This window comes from Diadema antillarum, unplaced genomic scaffold (genome assembly GCF_040938485.1).
Source record: "Diadema antillarum isolate AM-2024a unplaced genomic scaffold, OU_Dant_1.0 seq00000915_RagTag, whole genome shotgun sequence".
Lineage (NCBI taxonomy): Eukaryota > Metazoa > Echinodermata > Echinoidea > Diadematoida > Diadematidae > Diadema > Diadema antillarum.
The window spans coordinates 331,696-356,255 of record NW_027271769.1 but is presented as its reverse complement, the minus strand read 5'-3'; the positions used below and the strand labels follow the sequence as shown (position 1 = coordinate 356,255).

At 38.6% G+C, this 24,560-nt stretch overlaps 2 protein-coding genes across 2 annotated transcripts in view; both read right to left on the bottom strand.

Moving 5' to 3' along the window:
- Positions 1–50: 50 nt before the first annotated feature.
- Positions 51–13,872, bottom strand: LOC139741287 (hyalin-like). The gene is made up of 14 exons (XM_071651876.1): positions 13,635–13,872; positions 13,035–13,277; positions 12,380–12,517; positions 11,730–11,978; positions 10,843–11,040; positions 10,161–10,242; positions 8,346–8,572; positions 7,815–8,023; positions 5,406–5,595; positions 3,884–4,126; positions 3,314–3,451; positions 2,651–2,785; positions 1,116–1,358; positions 51–100 (listed from the first exon to the last, which is right to left on the bottom strand). Exons 1-14 carry the CDS (start codon positions 13,870–13,872, stop codon positions 51–53), a joined length of 2,583 nt encoding a protein of 860 aa, XP_071507977.1.
- Positions 13,873–19,636: 5,764 nt separating this feature from the next.
- LOC139741285 (hyalin-like) overlaps positions 19,637–24,560 on the bottom strand; it is an 85,782-nt gene continuing 80,858 nt past the window's right edge. The window contains exons 12-14 of the mRNA XM_071651875.1: positions 21,860–22,102; positions 20,248–20,385; positions 19,637–19,902 (exon numbers count right to left, since the gene is read on the bottom strand). Of these exons, the coding sequence (XP_071507976.1) occupies positions 19,637–19,902; positions 20,248–20,385; positions 21,860–22,102 (647 nt within the window). The remainder of the gene's footprint in view (positions 19,903–20,247; positions 20,386–21,859; positions 22,103–24,560) is intronic.

The following is a 24,560-nucleotide window of genomic DNA, read 5'->3' as shown; positions in this document are numbered from 1 at the left end:
GTCCGTTGAACACGAGCGATACTTGATCCGAATTATCTGTAGCGAGAGGCTCAGTCCACGAGACTCTGGAATGAGGTAACCCGGGCATAGTCGACAATGACTGAGAATTTGGGCAGTCAGTGATTACGGGGGGTACCACATCTGAAACGACAAACGATAAAGAATAGGTTACATTGTGACAGTACGTTTTATATACCCACTTAGACACTACTCCAGTGAGAAATACAATAATGAAATAATGTAAATGAATTTTTCGACTCATCTTTTCAAAGGATTGCTTCTGAAACATTTCTTCTTTTCATATATCGGCCATTTCAAAACCGATTTTTATCAAATAAACTTTGAATTTCTTTTAGAATTGTACGTTTTTGTTTTTGAAAGCAGCTGATTATGACAAGCCCGACAAAAGCATACAATTCTTTTTGTCGGGCTGGTCATAATCAGCTGCTTTCGTAAGTCCCTGACAAACCACTTTTGGTTGGGTGTAGCCATTTGTCTGCATCATTGTGTACCCTTGCACGCATGATAGAAATAAATATATTATAAATAGTCTTCGGCATGATATCCATCGGATAATAATATAGCATTCATAATGAGTGTAGGTATTGTGCATTGATGATAGAAAACATTATAATTATAGTATATCCATTCATCGTACTTTTGCTAGTAAGGAGTTACTTGAATATTTGAAAGAAAATGAAAAAACACAGATATTTGTTTGAATTGTCTGTACCAAAGAAATGGATTTATATTGTGCTGAAGTAAGAATTATGTATTTCATCCATCCTCTGTATAATTTATGTTGTTTCGAGAAATCTTCAATAAATTCTATCATTTGAAAAAAAAAAGAATTGTATGCTTTTTAACATTTCATAGGGTGTTTTCTATAAGTATCTCGCAAAAACTTAAAAGCTGAATTCTCACTTCAACCAATACTATACCCATCCCTTGAAACTTTGCAAACTTAAACTTCGATGTGTTTTGCCAGTGTGATCGCGGCTACATAAAAAACACAACGATACGAGCATGCAGTTTATTCTACCTCGAGGTGGTACAACCTTATTCCATCGACAGAATAGATGAGCATCAGAAAATAGACTGCGCCTTGTTCTTACCAATAACGGTCACGGTGAATTGACAACTTCCAACATTGCCACTTTCATCCCTGGATGTTACTGTAACTGTCGTGTTTCCTAGATCAAACAGCGCTCCTGATTCTGGACTAGATATCGGCTCTGTGAAGAATCCGGAGTTATCTACCACCACCGGAGTTGCCCAGCTGACATTGGCTGTCTTTGAGCCTTGATCTTGTGCGACTTCAATGTCGCCTGGACACGTGATGTTCGGAGATTCACTATCTGTGAGGGACAATTAAAATATTTTCATTTGCATACTACTGTATTCCATCAACATTAATGGAGGACAGAGGATCATTGATTCAGGGTCCGAAGTCCAAATAAAATAGGGGGTCCCTTGATCGTGTGTATTAAACATGAATGGGAGTTTTCCCGTTCTTTGCCAATCTTCATCTGGGTGTAAGTACAAGAATCTGATTATACAATGACAGGACCAACTGAAAAAGACAGTGCTTAAACTTGGTGAGATATTTCTCGGTTACTCTGTCATTACTACTGTGAGACTAGATAAGGAGTGTTTGTAATCACAGTGGAGGAGGAAAAAAAAGCCCTTAGCCCATTTAGTTTCTTGAATGTGGTTTTTGTTCCCGTCGATTTGTCTGTAGATACTTGATCACTTTGGCAATTATTTTTTCAGGCTTGATCCATCAGTGCATTACACTATGTGTATACGTCTGGGGATTATTGGTATTTAGTGTTTTTCAAGCCCGATCGCATGATCGAAATTTAGCTGCGTTGACTAATGTGAACCATCTGAATTTGACAATAAAACAAGATAAAACAGGGAAATGAGACTCATGTTTGGGGCGACGAAACGAAACGAACGAAACCAATCAAACTTCAAATTACTGATAAAATTATCCCGATGTCCACAAACCTGTAACATTTATTGAAAACGAACAATTCGCCAAGTTGCCGGCGCCATCCGTTGCTGTGTATGTCACTGTATATACACCAAGGCTGAAGTTACCACCGTTCGTACCAGGCCCGTTGAAAGCAAGAGAAACAACGGATGACGTATCTGACGCCATTGGTTCTACCCACGTAACATATGTGTAGGCTCGTCCGGGAAGTGTTGGCAATGATTGAGAGTCCGGACAGTCATTTATCTGCGGAGGCGTTACGTCTGTATGAGGTGAAACGATAACGTGATCTCAAATTACTGTTGATTCTTTTTGTTTACTGCTTGGAGGATATAAAAGACTGAAGCCCTACGGAATGATACCAACAATACTGACAGGATACACTGCTATCAGCTCGTTTCCGTCTATATAGGATCCAACATTTAGTTCACACAAACTGGTTGATTGTTGAATCGGCCCTGCAGTGCATATCGCGTGAGAAAATACCTCTGTGATAGATAGAGAGGAATATTAAAGCATTTATCAAATAGACAAGAGGATAGTTCATCGCAGCATATTCATGGAAAGATATATTATTTTTTTATTATTCAAAAAGCTGTGAGAAGAACCGAAAATAAGTTTTGGAGAAAGTGGATACTGTGAAATACTCACCTTCACAACTTCTGCCTGGATAGGCGATATTCTGGTCATCAAAACCTCCATTGCACTCACAAGTAAAATTGCCGTCTGTGTTAGTGCAAGTAGCGTTGGCATGACAATCAGAGACCGAAGCACATTCGTCAATATCTGGTAATCGGAGCAAATGTAAAAAAGAAGAGGAATAAAAAATAAATAAAGAAGGATTCATGCATGGTTGTCGATATTGGTTTACTTCTATAGGGTTGTAACGATTAATGGCAAAGGTATGATTTTACACGCAAATTGTAAAAATTGTCACAATACATTCTAACATACTAAATACAATACATGTACCGGTAATCGCACAAGGAACAGGAGGAACAAAAGGAGAGGGGCTTCCCTATAGGTTCGGGCCATAAAAACATTGTGAAATTAACGGATATCCAGAAAAATTGTTTATTTTTGGGGGGGATATATCGATAATTGGACAATTTCAAAATTCAAATTTGACATTTCGGCCTTGATATGGACCACAAATCGAACACGACTGGTTATTCATCAGGATCATAAAGTGAAAAATAATGAATACGAGGGACTTCCTCGATATTGGTTTTCACTGAAGCAAACATTGCTAAAATGCCAAATTTACCAGATGCCAAAGTTTTGGTTCCTCGAAAAGATGAAATATAATTTTACCTTGGCAGGATCTTCCCGGGTTTCGTGAATCCAGATCGAGATATCCCTCACGGCACTGACAGGTGAAAGTACCCTTGGTGTTCACACACGTAGCATTATCGTGGCAGTTGTCAACATCATTTGAGCACTCGTCATAATCTTTGGAATTTAATATAATGGCAAAGACAAGCATTTATACTATGAGATGTTAAGTGATTTTATGATTTTAGTATCTTGTTGTTAGAAGGATTAAATTGTTATGCTTCTTTTATTTTGAGACATAATGGTAATTTTTCTTCTATAAAACTGTTAGTTTTAAAGCAGCAAAATGACTCTTTTTTTAATTGTTTCTTTTTATTCATGCCTTGATAAGAAAAAATGAACGGTCTTTTAAATGACTTTTTCGTATCTCATTTCTTTAATTTTTCAAGGACTAGGAAAGTAATCAACCCGTGACTCTGAAAATTACACCGCTGTCAATCTAATACTACACTGAGACTCTCATAAAACTGTGTTCTCTTCATCATACAAATGGATTTCCGAACTGAAATGTGTTTCAATTCACATACCCATTTCCTCCTCCAAGCTTACCTATTAAGTTTACGAGAAAAAGGCAATATCCGATGTTTCCACTGGGATCGCTTGCTGTCACGTTCACCGTCGTTGTACCAACTTGAAACAGAGATCCCGGTGGCGGCTGAGATGGCGCCAACGAAAAGAAACCCGAATTATCAGTTACCGTCGGTTGAGACCAGCTCACGTTCGCTGCTGCAGTTTCGGGATTTAGCTCCAGCTCGATGTCATCCGGACAAGTCACGTTGGGCAATTCGTAATCTGAGACGGAATCATCATTCAGGGCATTGAGCACATCTAAATCATTGCATTTTCTTGTCTTTTTTTTTTAGGAGAGTGCCTGCTCAAAGATGTTTGTTTGTGTACATGGGGCCTGCAGGTATAGACTGAAAGTGAAACTCCCTTCTGTGTTAAGGTTGTCTTGATTGTTATGAACTGTCAAGCAGAACTTAATACTTAATACTTAAACCACAATATATAACACAAACATAAATCTCACTTTCTTAGGTGACAAAATCAATGCATACAATTGTACAGAGAAAACAACAATAATAGCAAAAAAAAATAACAGTAGCGATACATTGCAATAGTTGCTAAGATAACGAAAGTGAAATAGTTTTCAATATAATTATGCACTGTGTGAAAAAAACGGAGGGACCTACTAAAAAGACAGAGCTCGTAGAGTGTGGGCCCCTCTTTTATTAGAAGTCCCATGTAAAAATTGAATTGAAAACAGCAAAAAAAAACCGCACAAAAAGTTCGTCACAAAAAAGTTTGGCAGCCCACTAAGAGACAGACGAACAAACAGTTATACATAAAACAACTATAAACAGAGTAATGGTAATAGGCCTTGTAACTTTAAGATTTCAAACATTTTTTAGAAGTATTGATATAAAAGATACAGCCATGTATGACAAGACATACATGGAAATTATAGATGTATAAGGTTGTACATACATTATACTTAGAGACGTGTTAACAAGACTTGCTTTTGTATGGAACATGGGGCCTGCGAACACTTGCTGGCAGTTTTTTTTTTTCGAGAGAAAATCATACATAAACAGGGACCTCGTCAGGAAAAGTGTTTCTCGATGGAGTCAAGGAGCCCCCCCCCCCCCCCCAGCTCTTCGATGGGGGCGAATCTGGCAACTCCCAATTTAAAATAAAGTGGAAGTGGTTCCTTGAATTTGAATAACACTTTTATTTTTCCTTGAGCACTACTTTACGATGTCGATTAATTTATCAATTACGTCGGCATTGTCATGAATATGCATTCAACAAAATCATGAACCTGAATGTACTGTTCTCCTCTTTGCAATAGGATTACACAATTCTTGTTAAGTTCTATTTCAACGAAATATCACCATGTTTGCGTAAGTTGACAATAAGCTTTTAATACAAGCAGCAAACTCACTTTCGTGGGTACGAAGTAGTGTGCTACGGATGGTGACGCCACTTCACCAGTATAGTCTCGCGCATAATTTCATGGTGTGTGTTATGAACGATAGAAATATCCAGAATCCTGACTATTAAAACTCACCAATGACAGTGATGATGAATGAGCAATATGCAGTGTTTCCGGCCTCGTCTGAAGCTGTGTACGTCACATTGTATTCACCAATATCGTACGGACCGCCATTTGTACCAGGGCCGTTGAATATCAAAGACATTGTTCCCGATATATCAATCACGACGGGTTCTTTCCAGGACACGTTTGCGTATGGCAACCCCTCCAGTGTAGATACGGATTGATCAGCTGGACAGTCTCTGAAAGTAGGGGCCGTCACATCTGTGTGTTTGAGACGGATAAGTACTTTTTTGTTGAATATCTTGAATATAGGAGCCAGAAAAGATTCTTACGGTTACGCATTTTTCCTGAAGTGTATTGGGTATTAAGATTTTCTTGGCAGAAGTTAAATGTAATTTGAAACTCTCGTTAATTTCTTACGAGGCGAAAAAAAGATAGTTAGATCATGGTATGGTAGAAAGTTTTGAGAATAAAAGGCACAGAGGTATATAGGAACTTGACAAACGTTTTGCTTTTTGACGAAATAAGTAAAAAAAATAGTAATCAGCGGATAGTTCTATTTTAATTGTGTCTATGAGTAAGACAGCCAGTCTCCAAAGGTCCAGAGAGAAATGAAGAACGAGAGAGAAAAAAATGCGCACAAACTATGGAACTTTTCTACAAGATTAAGGAATATACTGTATCGTGAGGCGTGCAGAACCATTTTTCGATGCTTTCCCAAAGATATTTTAAAAGAAATATCCAGTCGAGGCATACGACGCATGTTCGTGTGCTGTTGCTTGTTTGAGGTCCGTTCAAAACAAAGGCTTCCTTGAAAATGCCACCCACAAGTGTATGTTACACTTTATCAGATTTGAAAGCCACATAATTTAGACGTTTTGATCTAATGAATCAATGTTGTTAAGAGGGGGAGCGCACTAATGAGGAGTGATTTTGAGAGTGATTCCGTTTGCCCTGTTCTCAGTTTCTTGCGGGCTTTCAGGGCTTTAATTACCGGCTGAATTGAAATGATATCAGCGCAATTAAAAGGCGAAAATATTTTCCCTATAAGTCACTTCAATTCACCTTGAATGATTGCCAAACGGAGGCCAGTTCCATGAGCATGAGGGCGTCCATTCAGACCATTTTCTCGATTTAACACCAGATATTTTTTTTTCAACGCTGAAGAGAATGTGAACTCTTACCTGTTACAATGACTGTAAATTGGCAAATCCCGACATTTCCATTTCCATCGTACGATGTGACATTCACTGTAGTTTCCCCAAGGCCAAAGACTGATCCTGATTCAGGACTGGAAACAGGAGGCGTGAAATTTCCCGAGTTATCTGCCACTGAAGGGGTTGACCAGGAGACGTTGACAGTGGCAGAATTTGGGTCCTGTAATTTGACGATGTCCTCTGGACACGTGATGTTGGGAGATTCGCGATCTTAAAGAACATTAAAAACAGTCATTTAGACGAGGCAAATTGCTTTGATCATTATTGATAATACCGCAGACGACACGATTTGCATCCCGACGTAGCTTCCTCGGAGCTGCGATTGGGATTACTGCAACAAGTAACAAGTAACACCTCTTGTTTTCTATCAAGACACATAACCAGCGAAACAAATCATTTTCCTCATCAAACTTATGCGGGCAGCGCGACTATGGATTCATTACTACTGGTTCTTTCCATGTTAAGAAGAGCACTCGGCAGGAATGCCACCAGTCTGCGACGAGTAACAGACGACTTGCTAGTTTCGAGTAAATACTAAATGTTACGATGGGAAGACGTTAGCCACAAGAATTTTAAACTATCCGAACTAGGGATTCCAGGAGGGAAACAGACATCCCTCATCCTACTGCACTCTCTTCCTTTCCCAGTCTTCGTAGGCAATGTCATGAATGTGGTGATATTGTATTGGCGCCAAGAACGTAAACTCCTGTCATCGGAATGTTTGTTACCTGATTTAAATCTACCGCTGATACAAACGACTTCATACGTCACAGTGTTTGATTAAAGTCAACCGGACCAATCCCGCAAAGTTTGAGAAGAGAATCTTGAAGAGATTATTTTAGTCTCAATTTAACACATACAAGTGAACATCACAGATTGGACAGCCTGGACAAAGTTAACCTAAGCAATTAAATGTCCAACCTAAATAACGAGGAAAAACGAGCCTTAAAATGATGATAAATTGAATAGATATTAACTGTTCAGCAAAAGTCATTCTTCTTAGAACACTGACCACTACAAAATAACAATATCTTCAGAATACGTAGTCTTTATCATGTTTATAATTGGTTCCTCTTTTGGCCAATATCACCGGAGTGGATGCAATTGCTAAAAGAACACAACTACACTACCATGTCAGATGCTAAAGGGTGATGAAGAGTTTGAACTTGTCACCTGTTATAGTGATTACAAATATGCATATCACTTCATTTCCGCTCTCGTCTTCTACAGCGATTACAACTGTCGTGTTCCCGACAGGAAACATGTCTCCAGATGTGTAATTTGCCTGGATGGAGACGGACCCAGAGTTGTCAATGATTTGGGTGTCTGGCCAAGAAACATCTGCACTGTAAAGACCCGCGTCTGTTGACTGTGTGATGTCTTCGGGGCAGGTGATGTTCGGGAACTCTTCATCTGTTTGTTAAAACATCACACATTAAAGAAAAAATACAATATCATGTCAATAGGCTACAACACAGGCAATCCAATACTCCGGTACTGCCGTATGTGCAAAGATTCTTCTTGCACTTTGTACCAATCACCTTATTTTGACAATAAAGAAAATATGGATACCACCGCCAAAACCTTGTTTACCTCACTTCGAAACTGCTGGAGATCGATAGTGGATATCTCTTATGATTGCAAACTTTCACTGGCGTATTCAACACTATTGAGGAGGCCAGAATTTGTAAAGGGAAGAAGCACTGGAGGAAGGAGAAATCACTTTCAAACTCACCTCTGACGCTGATCTCAAATAAGCAAACTGCCGTGTTACCAGCCGAGTCTATGGCAGTGTAAGTCACGTTGTAATCACTGATGTTATAGCGGCCCCCATTTTCACCCGGTCCATTGAATGCTAATGTCACTTCCATCGATGTATCGGATGCGTTTGGTTCAATCCAAGAAAATAAAGCGTACGGCAATTCCGGAAGTGTTGGTTTTGACTGAGAGGCTGGACATCCGCTAATGGTCGGAGGATCCACATCTATGTTCAGTAAGATACGACTAACTTCAGTATTTTCTCTTTTCTTTCTTCTACATTCCTCTTGTCATTCTATTTGACAATATCTCGGACGTATTCCCGCGAGTGCTCCGAGTTTTTGTGGCATATATTCAACCCATTCAATCCTGGTAAATTTTTCTACATATCATTATCATCTTGTTGTCAATTCAAAACCTCACAATGTATCCGCCTGTCATGACAGATACAAAGAACTTTTATCTACTGATCCGATTCCAATTCAAAGACGGGATATAAATTCAGCTATTTAGAGGCTTTTGACAATATTTCTGTAACTCAAAGAAACAATGACAAAACTAGGGCTTGTTATGAATATAAGATTTAACTCAACCGTATGATACTCTGGCAACAACAACAACAAAAGTGTCATCATAATTATAAAGAAAAACATCACCAAACCATGGAAATACTATTTTCAAAAACTGATGGCTTACAGGCCATGTGGATGGAAAGCAACCCTCAGTTGGGAACGAATTGGCTTTTAAGTATACGTGCTTCAGCGATGTGCAATTCTCGTGATACGACCATAAGTGGGGAATTAGTTTCGTCGTAGTAATACTACTATATCATAATTTAAGCACTCAAAAAAAAATCAAACACTAAAATTTTTACTTAAAGTTGGAAAGACGACGATGAAGTAATATCTGCTGAATAGATAGTCCCATATGTGTGTAATTGTGTATGTGTGATTGTATATTCATAATATACATTGCATGACAATGTATAACACACGTAGGAATTGAACACGATATTTCCCTATACCCCCAGCACTGAGAAACACATTTTGTGAATGAGAGTACAATGAGTAGGCCTAAGTGCAAGCGAAACTCACCCTCACAGAGTCTTCCCGGAAGAGATGGACGAAGGTCTGTATATCCATCATTGCACTCGCAGGTAAAATTTCCCTGGGCGTTGATACACCTTGCATTCTCATGGCAGTCGTGAGATGCATTCGAACATTCGTTAAAATCTATATCAAAAACAAAGACCAACAACTCTGATGTATTTCGTATATATAGATGTATAAACTTTCGTATCCATACCACTAGTAGTGCAACAGACACGTTGAAAGTACCGCAACAAAAAAGATTGAAGGAAATATATGTGGTAGGTATCCACTTTAGCTCTGGTGTAGTGGATGATGCTGTGAATCCTTAAACAGGGCTTCAGGATTCGAAACCAAAATGCTTTTCCACTATAAGGCCCTCTTGATTCACGTGTAAAAACAGGTACTTGGCAAATATTGGATATTATGATAACAAATGAAAAATTCTCTTGGGAACATTGATTTCACTAGAGAAGTTATCCTCATACAGCAATTAATGGTTAACAATACATGCTCATCAGAATTGGCCAATTTTTGTCTCACCGTCTATAGTGACTGTAAATTGGCAACGCCCAATATTTCCATTCTGGTCGCTTGATGTTATGACGACCGTTGTTTGTCCAATGGCAAAGAGTGAACCCGACTCAGGCTCTGACCGTGGCGGTGTGAAACTACCCGAGTTGTCTGCAACCAGTGGAGCGGGCCAGCTGACATTGACCGTGTAGGAACCGGGTTCCTGCACATCTCGGATATCCTCTGGACAGGTGATGTTGGGGGACTCTCGATCTGAAATCAAATACATTCCCATATGTAGAAAGAAGATATACCACCATAGCATTATGCTGCTACCTAGCTAGTGTTAGTAGTATTAGCGGCATAAATGTTTCGTCGCATTTCATTTTTTTAATGGATGCTTTAAATCTGTATTCTTCACAATTGCCCTATACGCTTAGATACATCGTGCTATCTTAAATAAAGATAATAAAGAAAGCATCATTTTGAAGCATTCAACCACAACGCGCAGGCACCTGTGATGTCTCCTTCGTCTCATGTGATTATTCTGTATAGTAACAAACATAATTTGTATCAATTTATTAACCTAATGAATCTATTAATTTACTTTGGTATTTTTATTACTAACTACAGGTTTCTAATCAGCAAATGATTAATCTATCCATCCACGCATTTACTTCTCATATGTTAAACAGAGACATGGCAATTAAATCCACAATGAACGGTTAAAAACTGCTCATCTTATATCAGATTAGATTCATCGACCCTGGATAGCTTCTAGTTGAATCTTCTGCTATAGAAAATGACATTCAAGGAAAGAGGTATATTCACCTATAACAATGATGGTAACATTACAGGCTGCTTTGTTCCCACTTTCATCCTCAGCAGTAATTGTCACAGGTGTATTTCCCGCCGAAAATTCATCGCCCGACGAATGTGTCGCAGTTACAGTGAAATTCCCCGAGTTGTCAACAATGTAGGGTTGTGACCACGAAACAATAGCAGTATAGAGGCCGGGGTCAGTGGACTGTGTGACGTCAGGGGGACAGGTAATGTTCGGGGCCTCAACATCTAAACAACGAATTCAAAAGCAGGGACAGAAAAAAATCTAACAGACTAACTGTGATTAAACATGCAATATCGAATGAATGAAGGGAAATACGCGACGGACGCACGACAAATGCTTAATTACCTCTCAAGTGCAGTTTCATTTTACGGGGATCGAAGGAGGGGGTTAAACACATATAATTGCACGAGGGCGTATTATGCATTTCGGGTGCAGTGTATTTTTTGTGCATGAAGAACATATACTATTTTTATGATAAAAAGTGTACTCATAACATTAATCCCGTGCAAGAATAAAAATGTAGAGTTTACCGCAGTGAACTGCAGAGAAATCGATAAATGTTACGTGGTACCACATCAACCTATCATAAATCTTATCATAAAATCATTATTTTTGATACTGTTTTGTGTATACATTATCCATCCATTTATACATAAGCCTATACAGTACTTCAACTATATGGACATCTTAATATCTTATCTTGTATACATTGTACATAACACATATATTTCAATCATTTATTTCAATATCGACGCAATCAAAAGCCTACAATGACACTCAGCAGTCTTTTAGTAATTCTCATCTTTTCAATACTTGAATGCAGCTCCTCCATGTGAATATCAGGACATCAAGTTCAAGAACTTTGAGAGTAGGAAAGTCACGTGACTGTTACGTTACCGCCGTCTCAACTCACCTAACACGTTGATTACAAACTGGCAAGTGGCAGCATTCCCTGCCCCGTCCATCGCGGTGTACGTGACGTTGTATTCCCCAATGTTGTAGGCACCACCATTTCTGCCCGGTCCATTGAACACAAGAGACACATAGCCAGATGAATCTGATGCGTTCGGTTCAATCCAGGAAACAACCACGTAAGGCAATCCAGGAAGTGTTGGCACCGACTGCGAATCTGGACATCCAGTGATGTTTGGAAGTGTCACGTCTGTGAGGAGATGATTGTCATATCAGTCTACTGGTTCTCAAGAAATATCAAAATGATCTGTGTCTGACATTGGGGTTTGTTTTACAAATCTTCATGATATCCTATGTAATAATGACAATAGAGGATATATCCACATTCTTTCAATTTATAGTGGTTTATACTATACAGTCTAACTTTTCAGTAGGATTCTTGAAAAACGTGGTTCCCAGATTAATATTCCAAAGAAGCTACCGTGTGAACGACAACGAGGAGTGCATGATTCATTTGATCATTGCGGCTGAAATTTCATTCGTGCTGCAAGAGATAATTTGATCAGAATGTGCAAACGGTAACATGAGGTGCGAAGGGAATCTATGAAATCATTATAGAGATACTACACTTTCTTGTTCTGCTGTTTTTACCTTCGCAGAGTCTTCCAGGGTACGACGGGTTGAAGTCCTCGAATCCGGTGTTACACTCGCAGGTGAAATTCCCTTTACTATTGATGCACTGCGCGTTTTCATGGCAATTATAAGAAGCATTCGCACATTCGTCAAGATCTGGTGAGTCAACGGAAAAGAGTCATTTTATTCTTTTCTCATCTGAAATTTTGTTTAACGATTCTCACTCAATCCAAGGACAAATCGGTAATCACTTTATTAAAACATTAAATACAATATGTTACCCATTTTACCAAAGTTGACTTATCATCTTGGTATGAAGGAAAAACTTACTTTTTTATTATGATCACAATGTATTATAACTTTAACGTCAGGTAATAACATTAATATCATTAATTGTGTGTCTACTATAAAACGGTACGATAATTATACTGTACTAAGGTCATTACCAGGGATAGAACATGAAGAATTAACTTGCGTCAATGTCGCTTTGTTATAAGGGATGTGCTCCAAGAAACACTTCCACACTCAATCAACATGTGTTCAAGGAATTTACATGATAGGATTAATTGTTGCATTTTCAAGCAAGTCAATCAGGTCCAATCTTCAGAAAGACCAAAGAAAAATGGAGATTCATGGAGAAATAGGAATTCGAGAAGGCTATTGTATATCTTACCAAGTACAGTGACGACGAACTGGCAGCTACCAACATTTCCACTCGCATCCTGTGAAGATACATTGACCGTAGTGTTGCCGACACCGAACAGCGAGCCTGACTCCGGTTCAAACACAGGCTGTGAATAGAAGCCCGAGTTATCTACCACCACTGGATCTGACCACGTGACGTTCACAAACGCAGAGTTTGGCCGTTGTTGCCTTGTAATGTCACCGGGACAGGTGATGTTAGGAGATTCACGGTCTATAATAACAAGATGAATAATATAGTTTATAGTGTACGTATCACCTATCGTGTTTTTTTTTTCTGTGTGCTTTATTCGCTTTGTTACGATGTACGAACTTTCAGCGTCAAAAGTGTGTATTATCAGGGAGGCCGTAAGAATGTGTAGTGACGCTTTGGTATCCATTCCATTTCATTATTGCGCAATAATATAACATTGATATCAGAAGTCTGTCAACAGTCAATACACACAGCAACACGACATATCGCAAAAGACATTCCCTACAAAATTAATACTAGTACATCTAGTAGTTTCACTGTTTTCTTTTCTCGTTTGACATGCTACACAAGAGGCCATATAGTACAGTCATAGCTTACCTTGCACCTCGATTGTCACAAAGCATGTTGCCTCATTCCCCGATGCGTCCTCTGCTGTTATCCCAACTTGAAACGTGCCAATACCAACAAGGAACGTGTTCGTACTGTTGTCTGTAAATGGCGCCTCCAATGAATTATCCGTCACTGACGGCGGAGGAATAATAACCAACGCGTAGTTCATCCCTGGCAATGTCGGCACCACTATTTCATCAGAGCAGTTGAGAACCGGCGGCTCCATGTCTAACGATGAAAGGGATTCGTTTTGTACAGAAGGTAATGATTGTCCCTTACAGGAAATAGCACACGAAAAGCACACAAACATGTACTATCGGGGCTACCAGAGTGATAACGACATGTTTTCGTTCTTTCTGAAGGCACTAATTAAAGTCAGAAATCATCTGTTTTGGGCTTCCACAAATGTTTAAAATATACTGAGTAATGCATCAAACAACTTATCAAATTACACGTATACAATGTAAAAACAAATAAATAAATATTTCAGGAGAATGAAACCCAATCATATAAATGGATTTTGAGAATGCAGTAATACTACAAGAACACATCAGATATGTTAGAGGTAATTGGAAAATTCGTCGAAGAGTTATGAATGTTAAAAGTTTCCATGTCGTCATCGCTGGATGAAATACAAACAAACAAACATTTTGAGTCGGTCATTCATATGCAATGATATAATCGAAAACGTAATGAAAATCTAGTATATTCTAATTTGTGTTTTATCATAATGAAGATCACTCAACTTACCTCTTACAGTATTTAACTCTTTATGTGCCATGGTGGAAACCCCTTGTGTGCCACGTTATTCTGAGACACGAAGGTAGTCATGTTTTGAGAAAGAATTCTGTTTTTCCGATTTATATAACTTCTACAAATTTCTGTTAAGATGGGTATAATAGTAGGCAAAGTCAAAGAGGAATGCCAAGCTTTGTTACGTTACAAATTGTATGACGAATCTATTTTCACTTTTTCTTTTGATTGACCAGTTTCTACATTACTGTTAAGGCATGACTTTTGCGCATAAAACCGTGACAGAAACTTAGAATGCACAAACAAATCTAGTTGGGAACATCGCTTGATAGTCGACCACCACATAGAATGCAAGTCGTATATGAGAGGAACAAAAGCATGAGAAACGCTTTTATTGTGCCGCGGGATTAGCAGTAATTAGCGGTTTATCGATCGGTCTTGGCGGCTTTGTTTGTTGAGCAGAATATGCGAAGTTGGCACGCCGTCGACTGAGCCGGACGTGCGAACGTGGCACATAAAGAGTTAAAGCAGAGGAAATATCAACGCGCTTAACAGTTGTCATTACCAAGTCAAGTGAATGTTCTCCCCCCCCCCCCCCCCCCCCCCCCCAAAAAAAAAAAAAGAAGGAAATTTTGATTTCATTGTCCGTGCTTGACATTACGATTGTAGTAGTCATCTCCTCCAGCGAAGGCGGCAACAAAACTTGAACAACCCATAACTTTTCATACAGATTGTATGGTCTTCCATAAACTTCGCTGATGTGCTGCACCGATATTGCTCCTATCGCTCAAATCGCAAACATTTTGGTTCAAATCTCCTCTAAAGTATACCTACTCAGAGATCGAGAAGCTCTGTACGATGACTGTTTCCCCGCGATTAGGGAAAAGTCGTATAACAAACGAAAACAACAACCAAGAAAAATCTTAAAATCATAAAGTTTCATAAAAAAATCAGTATTCTTATCGTAAAACAATAATACTGTATTTGAAGAAAATATCTCGCTAATTGTTTTTACATACTCGTTACTATGTTTTTTCTTCTCTATTGCAAATGGATGGGCTATAGATGACAATGGTGACAATTTAATTGAAAGCTTGCCAAAATGTCACGACCAATAATGAATGAAATATTTACCGACGACTGTATTTGAAGAAAATATTTTTGCTAATTGTTTTAAGATACTCGTTACTATGTTTTTTGTTCTCTAGAATAGGGGGACTTACCGACGATAGTGACAGTAAAATTGCATGATGCTTCATTCCCGCTTGGATCTTTCGCTGTGATAGAGACTGTAGTATTCCCGGCTGGAAATATACTTCCCGACGAAAAATTAGACGTGATGATGAAGGTCCCAGAGTTGTCGGTTACGTAGGGATCTGACCACGTCACATTAGCACTGTACAATCCTGGGTCTGTTGACTGTGTGATGTCAGCGGGACAAGATATGTTCGGAGATTCCATATCTAAACAGCAAAACAAGAAACAAACACATATTGCTTCAGTGGACGAAAGCTAATATATATATATATATTTTTCTAATAACAGCAATAGTTTAAACAACTTATTTACATTAGAGCAGAAAGGTCAAAATGGATTGGATATAGATGACAATGATGAGAATAACATTGTATGCTTGTAAAATGTCACAACCAATAATGAATGAAATATTTACCGAAGATTGTTACTGTGAAATTGCACGTTGCTGCGTTCCCGCTTGAATCTTCAGCCGTAAAATATACAGTGGTATTCCCGGCTGGAAAGATACTTCCCGACGAAGCAGTAGAGGTGATAGTAAGGACCCCAGAGTTATCGGTTACGTTAGGATCTAACCACGTGACATTGGCACTGAACTGTCCTGGGTCTGTGGACTGCGTGATGTCGGCGGGGCAAGAGATGTTCGGAGACTCCATATCTGAGCACAAAGAGACATAGGTAGACATTGTGTGCATTGTTGTAACCGCGGAGGAATCGACTTCATGGTACAAAGTCTTCAATCTATACAATGATGACAACACCGTAACCGCGGAGGAATCGACTTCATGGTAGAAAGTCTTCAATCTATACAATGATGATATTAGCTCGAATCAAACATACAAATCTCAGCAAGAAATAGATCATGACTACAGACCTTGCTGAATAGTACAAATTTCAATCTGTTAAAACAAATACATGAATAACCATAATCCTATGGTCAACATTTACCGACGACTGTGATTGAAAAGTTGCACATTCCTTCGTTCCCGCTCGAATCTTCAGCTGTAATAGATACTGTGGTATTCCCGGCTGGAAAAATACTTCCCGACGAGGAAGTAGACATGATAGTAAAGACCCCAGAGTTATCGGTTGCATATGGATCTGACCACGTGACATTGGCGCTGAACTGTCCCGAGTCTGTTGACTGTGTGATGTCGGCGGGACAAGAGATGTTCGGAGACTCCATATCTAAACATCAAAGCACAAACAAACAAAAATTTCTTCAGTGGACGACAGCTAAAAAAGTAAATCATTTTTCGAATAATAGCAGAAACGTTTACAACTCATTTACATTAAAGCAGAAAAGAAGGAATTAATTTCAGCAGGTCAAATGGATGGGCTATAGATGACAATTGTGACAATTTCACTGAATGCTTGTCAAAATGTTATGACCAACAATGAATAATATGTTTACCGACGACTGTAACTGTGAAATTGCACGTTGCTTCGTTCCCGCTTGAATCTTCAGCCGTAAAATATACAGTGAAATTCCCGGCTGGAAATATACTTCCCGACGAAGAAGTAGAAGTGATAGTAAAGATCCCAGAGTTATCGGTTACGTAGGGATCTGACCACGTGACATTGGCGCTGAACTGTCCCGGGTCTGTTGACTGTGTGATGTCAGCGGGACAAGAGATGTTCGGAGAGTCCATATCTAAAAATCAAAACACAAACGGACACAATCATGCTCTGCACGTTGCTTCAGTGGACGAAACCTCAAAATTGTATCGCTTTTTTTCTTCTCAAAACAGTAATAACACAATCAACAACCGCAATGCCATAGAGTATTTTTCAATTATTCATGCAATCCCCTTAGAGTGGACAGCAAATTAGTAAATGATAATGAAATAAAGACGCAACAAGAAGATACGACATATAATAATGTTTAAACGAATTAAGATATGTCGATATATACATCCAATATTATGTGATAGGATATTTCAACCACCTTAATCAGAAAGGAAATGGGAAATTTTTCACCAAAAGTTAGATTGGACTAAAATATATAATGTTCCTTATATTCTGAATCAAAGACTTCGTTATTTTCAGTATAACATTTTACATAGAAATATTGGTGTTAACAAATTACTTTTTGCATGGGACTATCCGACACACACATCTGTAAGTTTTGTTCGATCTCCACAGAAAGAATTTTACACCTGTTTTGGGAATGTGACGCTACCCAAAGGTTTATTGCTCATATACAAGATATCATGTTAGAGAATAAAACTGAAACTACAAAAAGTTTTTTTTTATACTTGGTTCGACAGAAAATCCAAAATGTTACGTGGTTTATTTGTACGTAAAATACTTCATATTTTCTGGAGGAGATAAAAAGAAATCGGTACATTTTAGCAAATTTTGTCAATTTTTAAAACAAGCAAAGAAAGTAGACGAATAAATTACTGAGAAAACTAAATGTTTTGTATCTAATATAAAGTGGAATCGCATTCACATTATTTAGTTGTTTCGCAGTTGCCTGTCAAATTTGGATCATTTGTCCTTATGTACTGTATGTGACCTTTATTTTGTACCTGAATGTTTATGCGCATAATTTTTTTTTTTGTGGAAAAAAAAACAATGCCATCGACCACAATGTGTCCTCATTTGAGTAGCTTCTCAGTACTCACCTTATATGCAAACTACAGTGTGGATTTGACACATTGTAAGTTATTTAATACGTATGAATATAGAAACAATGATTTCAATCGGAAATTTGGTGGCTTGACCATTAAAGATAGGAAAGAGACTATGATTAAAAACTGTGACGAATTATAATCAATATTTACCGACGACTGTGATAGTAAAATTGCACTTGGCGTCATTCCCGCTCAAATCGTCAGCTGTAATAGATACTGTGGTATTTCCGGCTGGAAAAACACTTCCCGACGAAGAAGTAGAGCTGATAGTAAAGACCCCAGAGTTATCTGTAACGTATGCATCTGACCACGTGACATTGGCGCTGAACTGTCCCGGGTCTGTTCGCTGTGTGATGTCGGCGGGACAAGAGATGTTCGGAGACTCCATATCTAAAAATCAAACACAAGCAAACAAATATTCCTTCAATGGACGAAAACAACTATATTCCGGTCGTCCCTGTAACAGCAGTTACAGCTTTAATATCTGATATTGAACAGCAGTGACAACAGACACAATTTCCAGCAGGAGTAGATAGAAACACGAATTTCAGGTCGTTTTGACTGAAAAAAAAAATTGTCTTCAACTTTTACTTTGATGATACCAACAAGCACAATTCGTCGACTTGATTTTAAAACACAGGAATTTCAGCAGAAACTGAAATGTCAACACGGGATTGCTGTGAAGATATTTTCCAAAACGCCAGTCTTAAATTCGTTTTTTGTTTTTGTTTTTTTGTTTTTGAACGCAGTGAAAGGAACACTTCTACAAGATGAATAGCTTGATGCTTTTTTTTTTTTTTTTTTTTTTGGGGGGGGGGGGGGGTTATACGTATAGGGCCAACCTGCTGTGATGTGATATACCCACATACATTCCCTCAAATTATTCTTGATTCCAGTAAGTTTGATTCTGTTCCAGTTCATTCTATAGCGTATCACATTACGTGCCTCCAATAAACTCACCTAAATTCTCAAGAGTGAAAAATCAAACACCTAGGAGACCTAATCATGCAGGACTTTCAAATTTTTATTATGAGATGGCTCCTTTTGGAATTTCAGAGCACTGTATGAAAACAGCTTCTTTCTTTCGTATGCAACAATATTCAATATCCAAGCACATCGCTGGGAGGCAAGTAAATGAAGCCAAACAATTTCTGGGTCAAGCATTCTGCCAGCCTCAGAAACAACTGTTTTACTTATCAGTATTATGATGTTATATCATGAAAGAACTAATTACAGGAGAATCACTCTTGCGCTTGCTTTATAGAAATAACATCACCCTCTCGGGCAGTGGAAATAATTTATTATCAAGATTCATGAATCGACAGGAGTTATTGGATGCACAATTCAGTGTGACTGCTCACCAATGATGGTGATTGAAAAGGAACATATGACAGCATTGCCACTCCGGTCTGTCGCAGTGTAGGTAACGTTGTATTCCCCGATGTTGTAGGTCCCGCCAATCCTGCCCGGTCCATTGAACACAAGAGACACATAGCCAGATGAATCTGATGCGTTCGGGTCAATCCAGGAAACAATCGCGTAAGGCAATCCAGGAAGTGTTGGCACCGACTGCGAATCCGGACATCCAGTGATGTTTGGAAGTGTCACATCTGTGAAGAGATGTTATTGTCACGTCAGTCTACATGTCAAACCCCGGTTATGTTAGAGCACGTCCGGATTCTCGTAGAAGACGTGATCTAAGAGTGACATCGGGGACTTGATTTTACTCAATCCATTCTATACATATAGATTATTATCATTTCCCTTTAACATTGAAGATAAAGAGTAAGGGCCTAGTAGACGAAGAAGCATAATATTTTGATTCATAACCGTGGCTTCATTTTTTTATGCTATGCAACAATACTATTCGATTGAATTTGCAAACATGGTGTTCAAAGTGACTCGATAATATAATTAAAGAGATAATCAAATTTCTTTTTCTTGCTGTTTTTTACCTTCGCAGAGTCTCCCAGGGTACGACGGGTCAAGGTCCTCGAATCCGTCGTTACACCTACAGGTGAAATTCCCTTTACTGTTGATGCACTGGGCATTTTCATGGCAGTAGTAAGAAGCATTCGCACATTCGTCAAGATCTGTTGGGTCAAAGGAACAGAGTCGTTTTTTTTTATTTTCAAAATGAAATTTCATTCACCGATTCTCACTCAATCCGAGGACACACATGCAATCATTGTTAATCGTTAAAATTTTATGTTGCGGAATTAAGGTGATACATTATCTTGTCGTGACGGGGAAAACTGATCATATCTATTTGAAAGGTCTCTTAAAAAAACAGCGTTTCCTTATTATCAGAGTTTACTTTCTCTTCAACTAAACGAAATATTGCCGTTCTTTTTATTATCATGCATTGCCGTTCTTTTCATTATTGTTACTATTGCCTCAGCCTTGACTATAAGATCTTTTTGAACCTATACTTCGCAGTTGAAGGGTTTGTTCTATATTCTTTTTTCTTCTTCTTTTTCTTCTTCTCTTTCTTCCTCAAACCTCCGAGGATCGTTGTCTTTGTCTTTGTTGCATATTCCTGTCCATTCTGTTACCTCCTCGTCTTGTTTCCTCTTGTAGCGTCTAGTCTGTTTTTTTCCTATCATAGTCTTGTTGCTGTCTCAGTCCTGTTTTATGCTCATTACTCTGTTTGTTTGTTTTTTTTTTTCTATAACTGTTTGTCCGTCTGTCTCTTAGTGGGCTTCCAAACTTTTTAGTGACAAACTTTTTGTGCCGATTTGTTGTTGTCTTCAATTCAATTTTTGCATCGGGCTTCTAATACAAGAGGGGCCCACACTCTTTGTCTTTTTAGTGGGTCTCTCCGTTTTTTTCACACAGTGCATATATTGACAACTATTTCACTTCCGTTACCTCAGCAACTATTGTAATGTATCGCTATAGTTAGTTTTTTTCTATCATTATTGTTTTCTCTGTACAATTGTATGCATTGTTTCTTTCACTCAAGAAAGTGAGATTTATGTTTGTATATTGTGGAAAAAACAGATAAATTTGAACTTGAACTTGAATAGCCATTGTTAATCTTATATTAAACATAAATGTGTATGTGTATATGAAGTCAAAAATATCTGGCGTATATGATAGATAGAATTAAGTGTACACTGATTGGTACCATGATTAACCAAATACGAAAGTATGTTTCATCATTTGAGGGTAAACCTTCAAAAGCTTTCTAGGAATTATTGTGTAACTTGGTATTTCCGCAAGGAAATGTGAAACAGAGCAATACATGTACATATTTGAAACAATTTGAAACAACAATCTAACCTAACTACTCACGTAATCTTGATTAGAATTTCACTTTCACATTATTTGTTGAACTTATTCCTTTAAAAGAGTTTCTTTCATTAACTTTACCGCGATTGATTTTCTTTTGTAAAAACATCAACATGAAAGTAAAGGAAACATCGGAGCATTTTGACACCAACATGAGAAATTCATCAGGAAATCAGAGCTTCGAAATATTCATGTCAAATCTCTAAGAAGCCCAAAGAGAAAAGGTGATCCATGGATCATTGGAACTCGAGAAGGCTCGTGCATCTATCTTACCAAGTACAGTGATGACAAATTGACAGCTACCGACATTTCCACTCGCATCCTGTGAAGATACATTGACCGTAGTGTTGCCGACACCGAAAAGCGAGCCTGACCCGGGTACAGACACAGGCGGTGAGAAAGAACCCGAGTTATCTACCACAACTGGATTTGGCCACGTGACGTTCACAAAAGCAGAGTTTGGCCTTTGACGCTTCCTTATGTCCTTGGGACAGGTGATGATTGGAGATTCACGGTCTATAGTAAGAGAAGATTGAATCCGTATAGTTTATAAGATAGCATTTTACTCTTTTAATATTGTTTGGATGTCCATTACGGAGTATTGCTGAAAACATTTTGGTCTACCAGAAACGGAAATGAACGTATACAGCGGCGACGATGAAAACATATGATTATTGCAGAGAATCAATTTGGCCGTTTTTGTTTTATATGCACTGCCTACCCGTTACTAAACGTGTGATGTGTTTCAGTCACTCATTAGGTGTATCAATATCAAAGCAATGCATGATCACAGCCTATTCCGTATCACAGTACTGATTCATCTTCATGCTCCAACACGCAGTCTAATATGATCCAAACAAATTCTTCTTTCCATCACGAGTGTTATCATTTTGGGAACAGAGCTCCGTTAGCCTCTGCGAATGTATCCTAGGATTCTCTATCATCATTGGAAGTGGGCTAAATAACATCATTGGAAGTTTTTAAAACCGCAGTGAAAACTCTTCTCCGCCTTGATTTTTAACCGCGGTGAAACCAACATAACGTTCTCCAATGTAGAAGACTGAAGCGCACATTACTACTTCAGCACGAAATAAAGGAGCATAATAATGAATATCACTCCTGATGCGCTTGTTAACGACATGACTAATAACTTTTCTTATGTTTACCGACGACTGTTACTGTGAAATTGCACGTTGCTTCGTTCCCGCTTGAATCTTCAGCCGTAAAGTATGCAGTGGTATTCCCGGCTGGCAATATACTTCCTGACGAAGCAGTGGAACTGATAATGAAGACCCCAGAGTTATCGGTTATGTAGGGATCTGACCACGTGACATTGGCACTGTACAATCCCTTGTCTGTTGACTGTGTGATGTCGGCGGGACAAGAGATGTTCGGAGACTCCAGATCTAAGAATAGATAGAGCGGATGTTATGAATGAACAGAATTCAGCACATCGTTGCTAAAGCTGCAAAATCGCAGGTTGAGATGTTTTTTCCTTTCTGTATTCTGTATTTCTATACATCCGTAAGATGTATTAGTATAGGCCTACGAGGCACAAACAGTAATTTCAGCACGGATTTTCATGGTTTTCCTCTAAGATAGAAAAGATACTATGATTAAACAGAAGATCACAAATAACTATGGGCGCAAGTCAAAATGGATTGGCTATAGATGAAAATGATGATGATTATGCTTGTCTATATGTCATGACCCATAATGAATGAAATGTTTACCGACGACTTTAACTGTGAAATTGCACGTTGCTTCGTTTCCGCTTGAATCTTCAGCCGTGAAATATACAGTGGTATTCCCGGCTGGAAATACACTTCCCGACGAAGCAGTAGAGGTGATAGTAAAGACCCCAGAGTTATCGGTTACGAAGAGATCTGACCACGTGACATTGGCGCTGAACTGTCCCGGGTCTGTGGACTGTGTGATGTCGGCGGGACAAGAGATGTTCGGAGATTCCATATCTAAAGATCAAAGCACAAACGGACACAATCATGCTCTGCATCGTTGCTTCAGTGGACGAAAGCTCAAAATTATATTTTTTTTTCTAAAAATAGTAATAACGTAATCAACAACCTCAATGTCATCGACCAGAATGTGTCCTCATTTGAGAAGGTTCTCAGTACTCGATTTTTATGCTAACTACAGTGTGGATTAGACATAGTGCAAATTATTTAATACGTATTAGTATACAAGGCAGAAACAGTAATTTCAGTCGGAAATTTGCTGGTTTGGCCGTTAAAGATAGGAAAGAGACTATGATTGAAAACTGAGACGAATAACTTTGTAATCAATATTTACCGACAACCGTGATTGAAAAATTGCACGTTGCGTCATTCCCGCTCAAATCTTCAGCCGTAATAGATACCGTGATATTCCCGGCTGGAAATATACTTCCCGACGAAGCAGTAGAGGTGATAGTGACGACCCCAGAATTATCTGTAACATATGCATCTGACCACGTGACATTGGCGCTGAACTGTCCCGGGTCTGTCGGCTGTGTGATGTCGGAGGGACAAGAGATGTTCGGAGATTCCATATCTAGATATCAAAACACAAACAAACACTAGCTCCGTATTGTTGCCTCAGTGGATGAAATCTCATATATATATATATATATATATATATATATATTTATTTATTTATTTATATATACTATCAACAATAATCTAAACAACGAACTCCTTTTACCACAGCAAGGAAGGGAAGTTCATTTCAGGATGTCAAAATGGATGGGCTATAGAAGAAAATAATGATAATTACATGGTATGCTTGTTACAATATCACGAGGCAAATAATGAATGACATATTTACCGACGACTGTCACTGTGAAATTGCACGTTGCTTCGTTCCCGCTTGAATCTTCAGCCGTGAAATATACAGTGGTATTCCCGGCTGGAAATATACTTCCCGGCGAATCAGTAGAGGTGATAGTGACGACCCCAGAGTTATCGGTTACATAGGG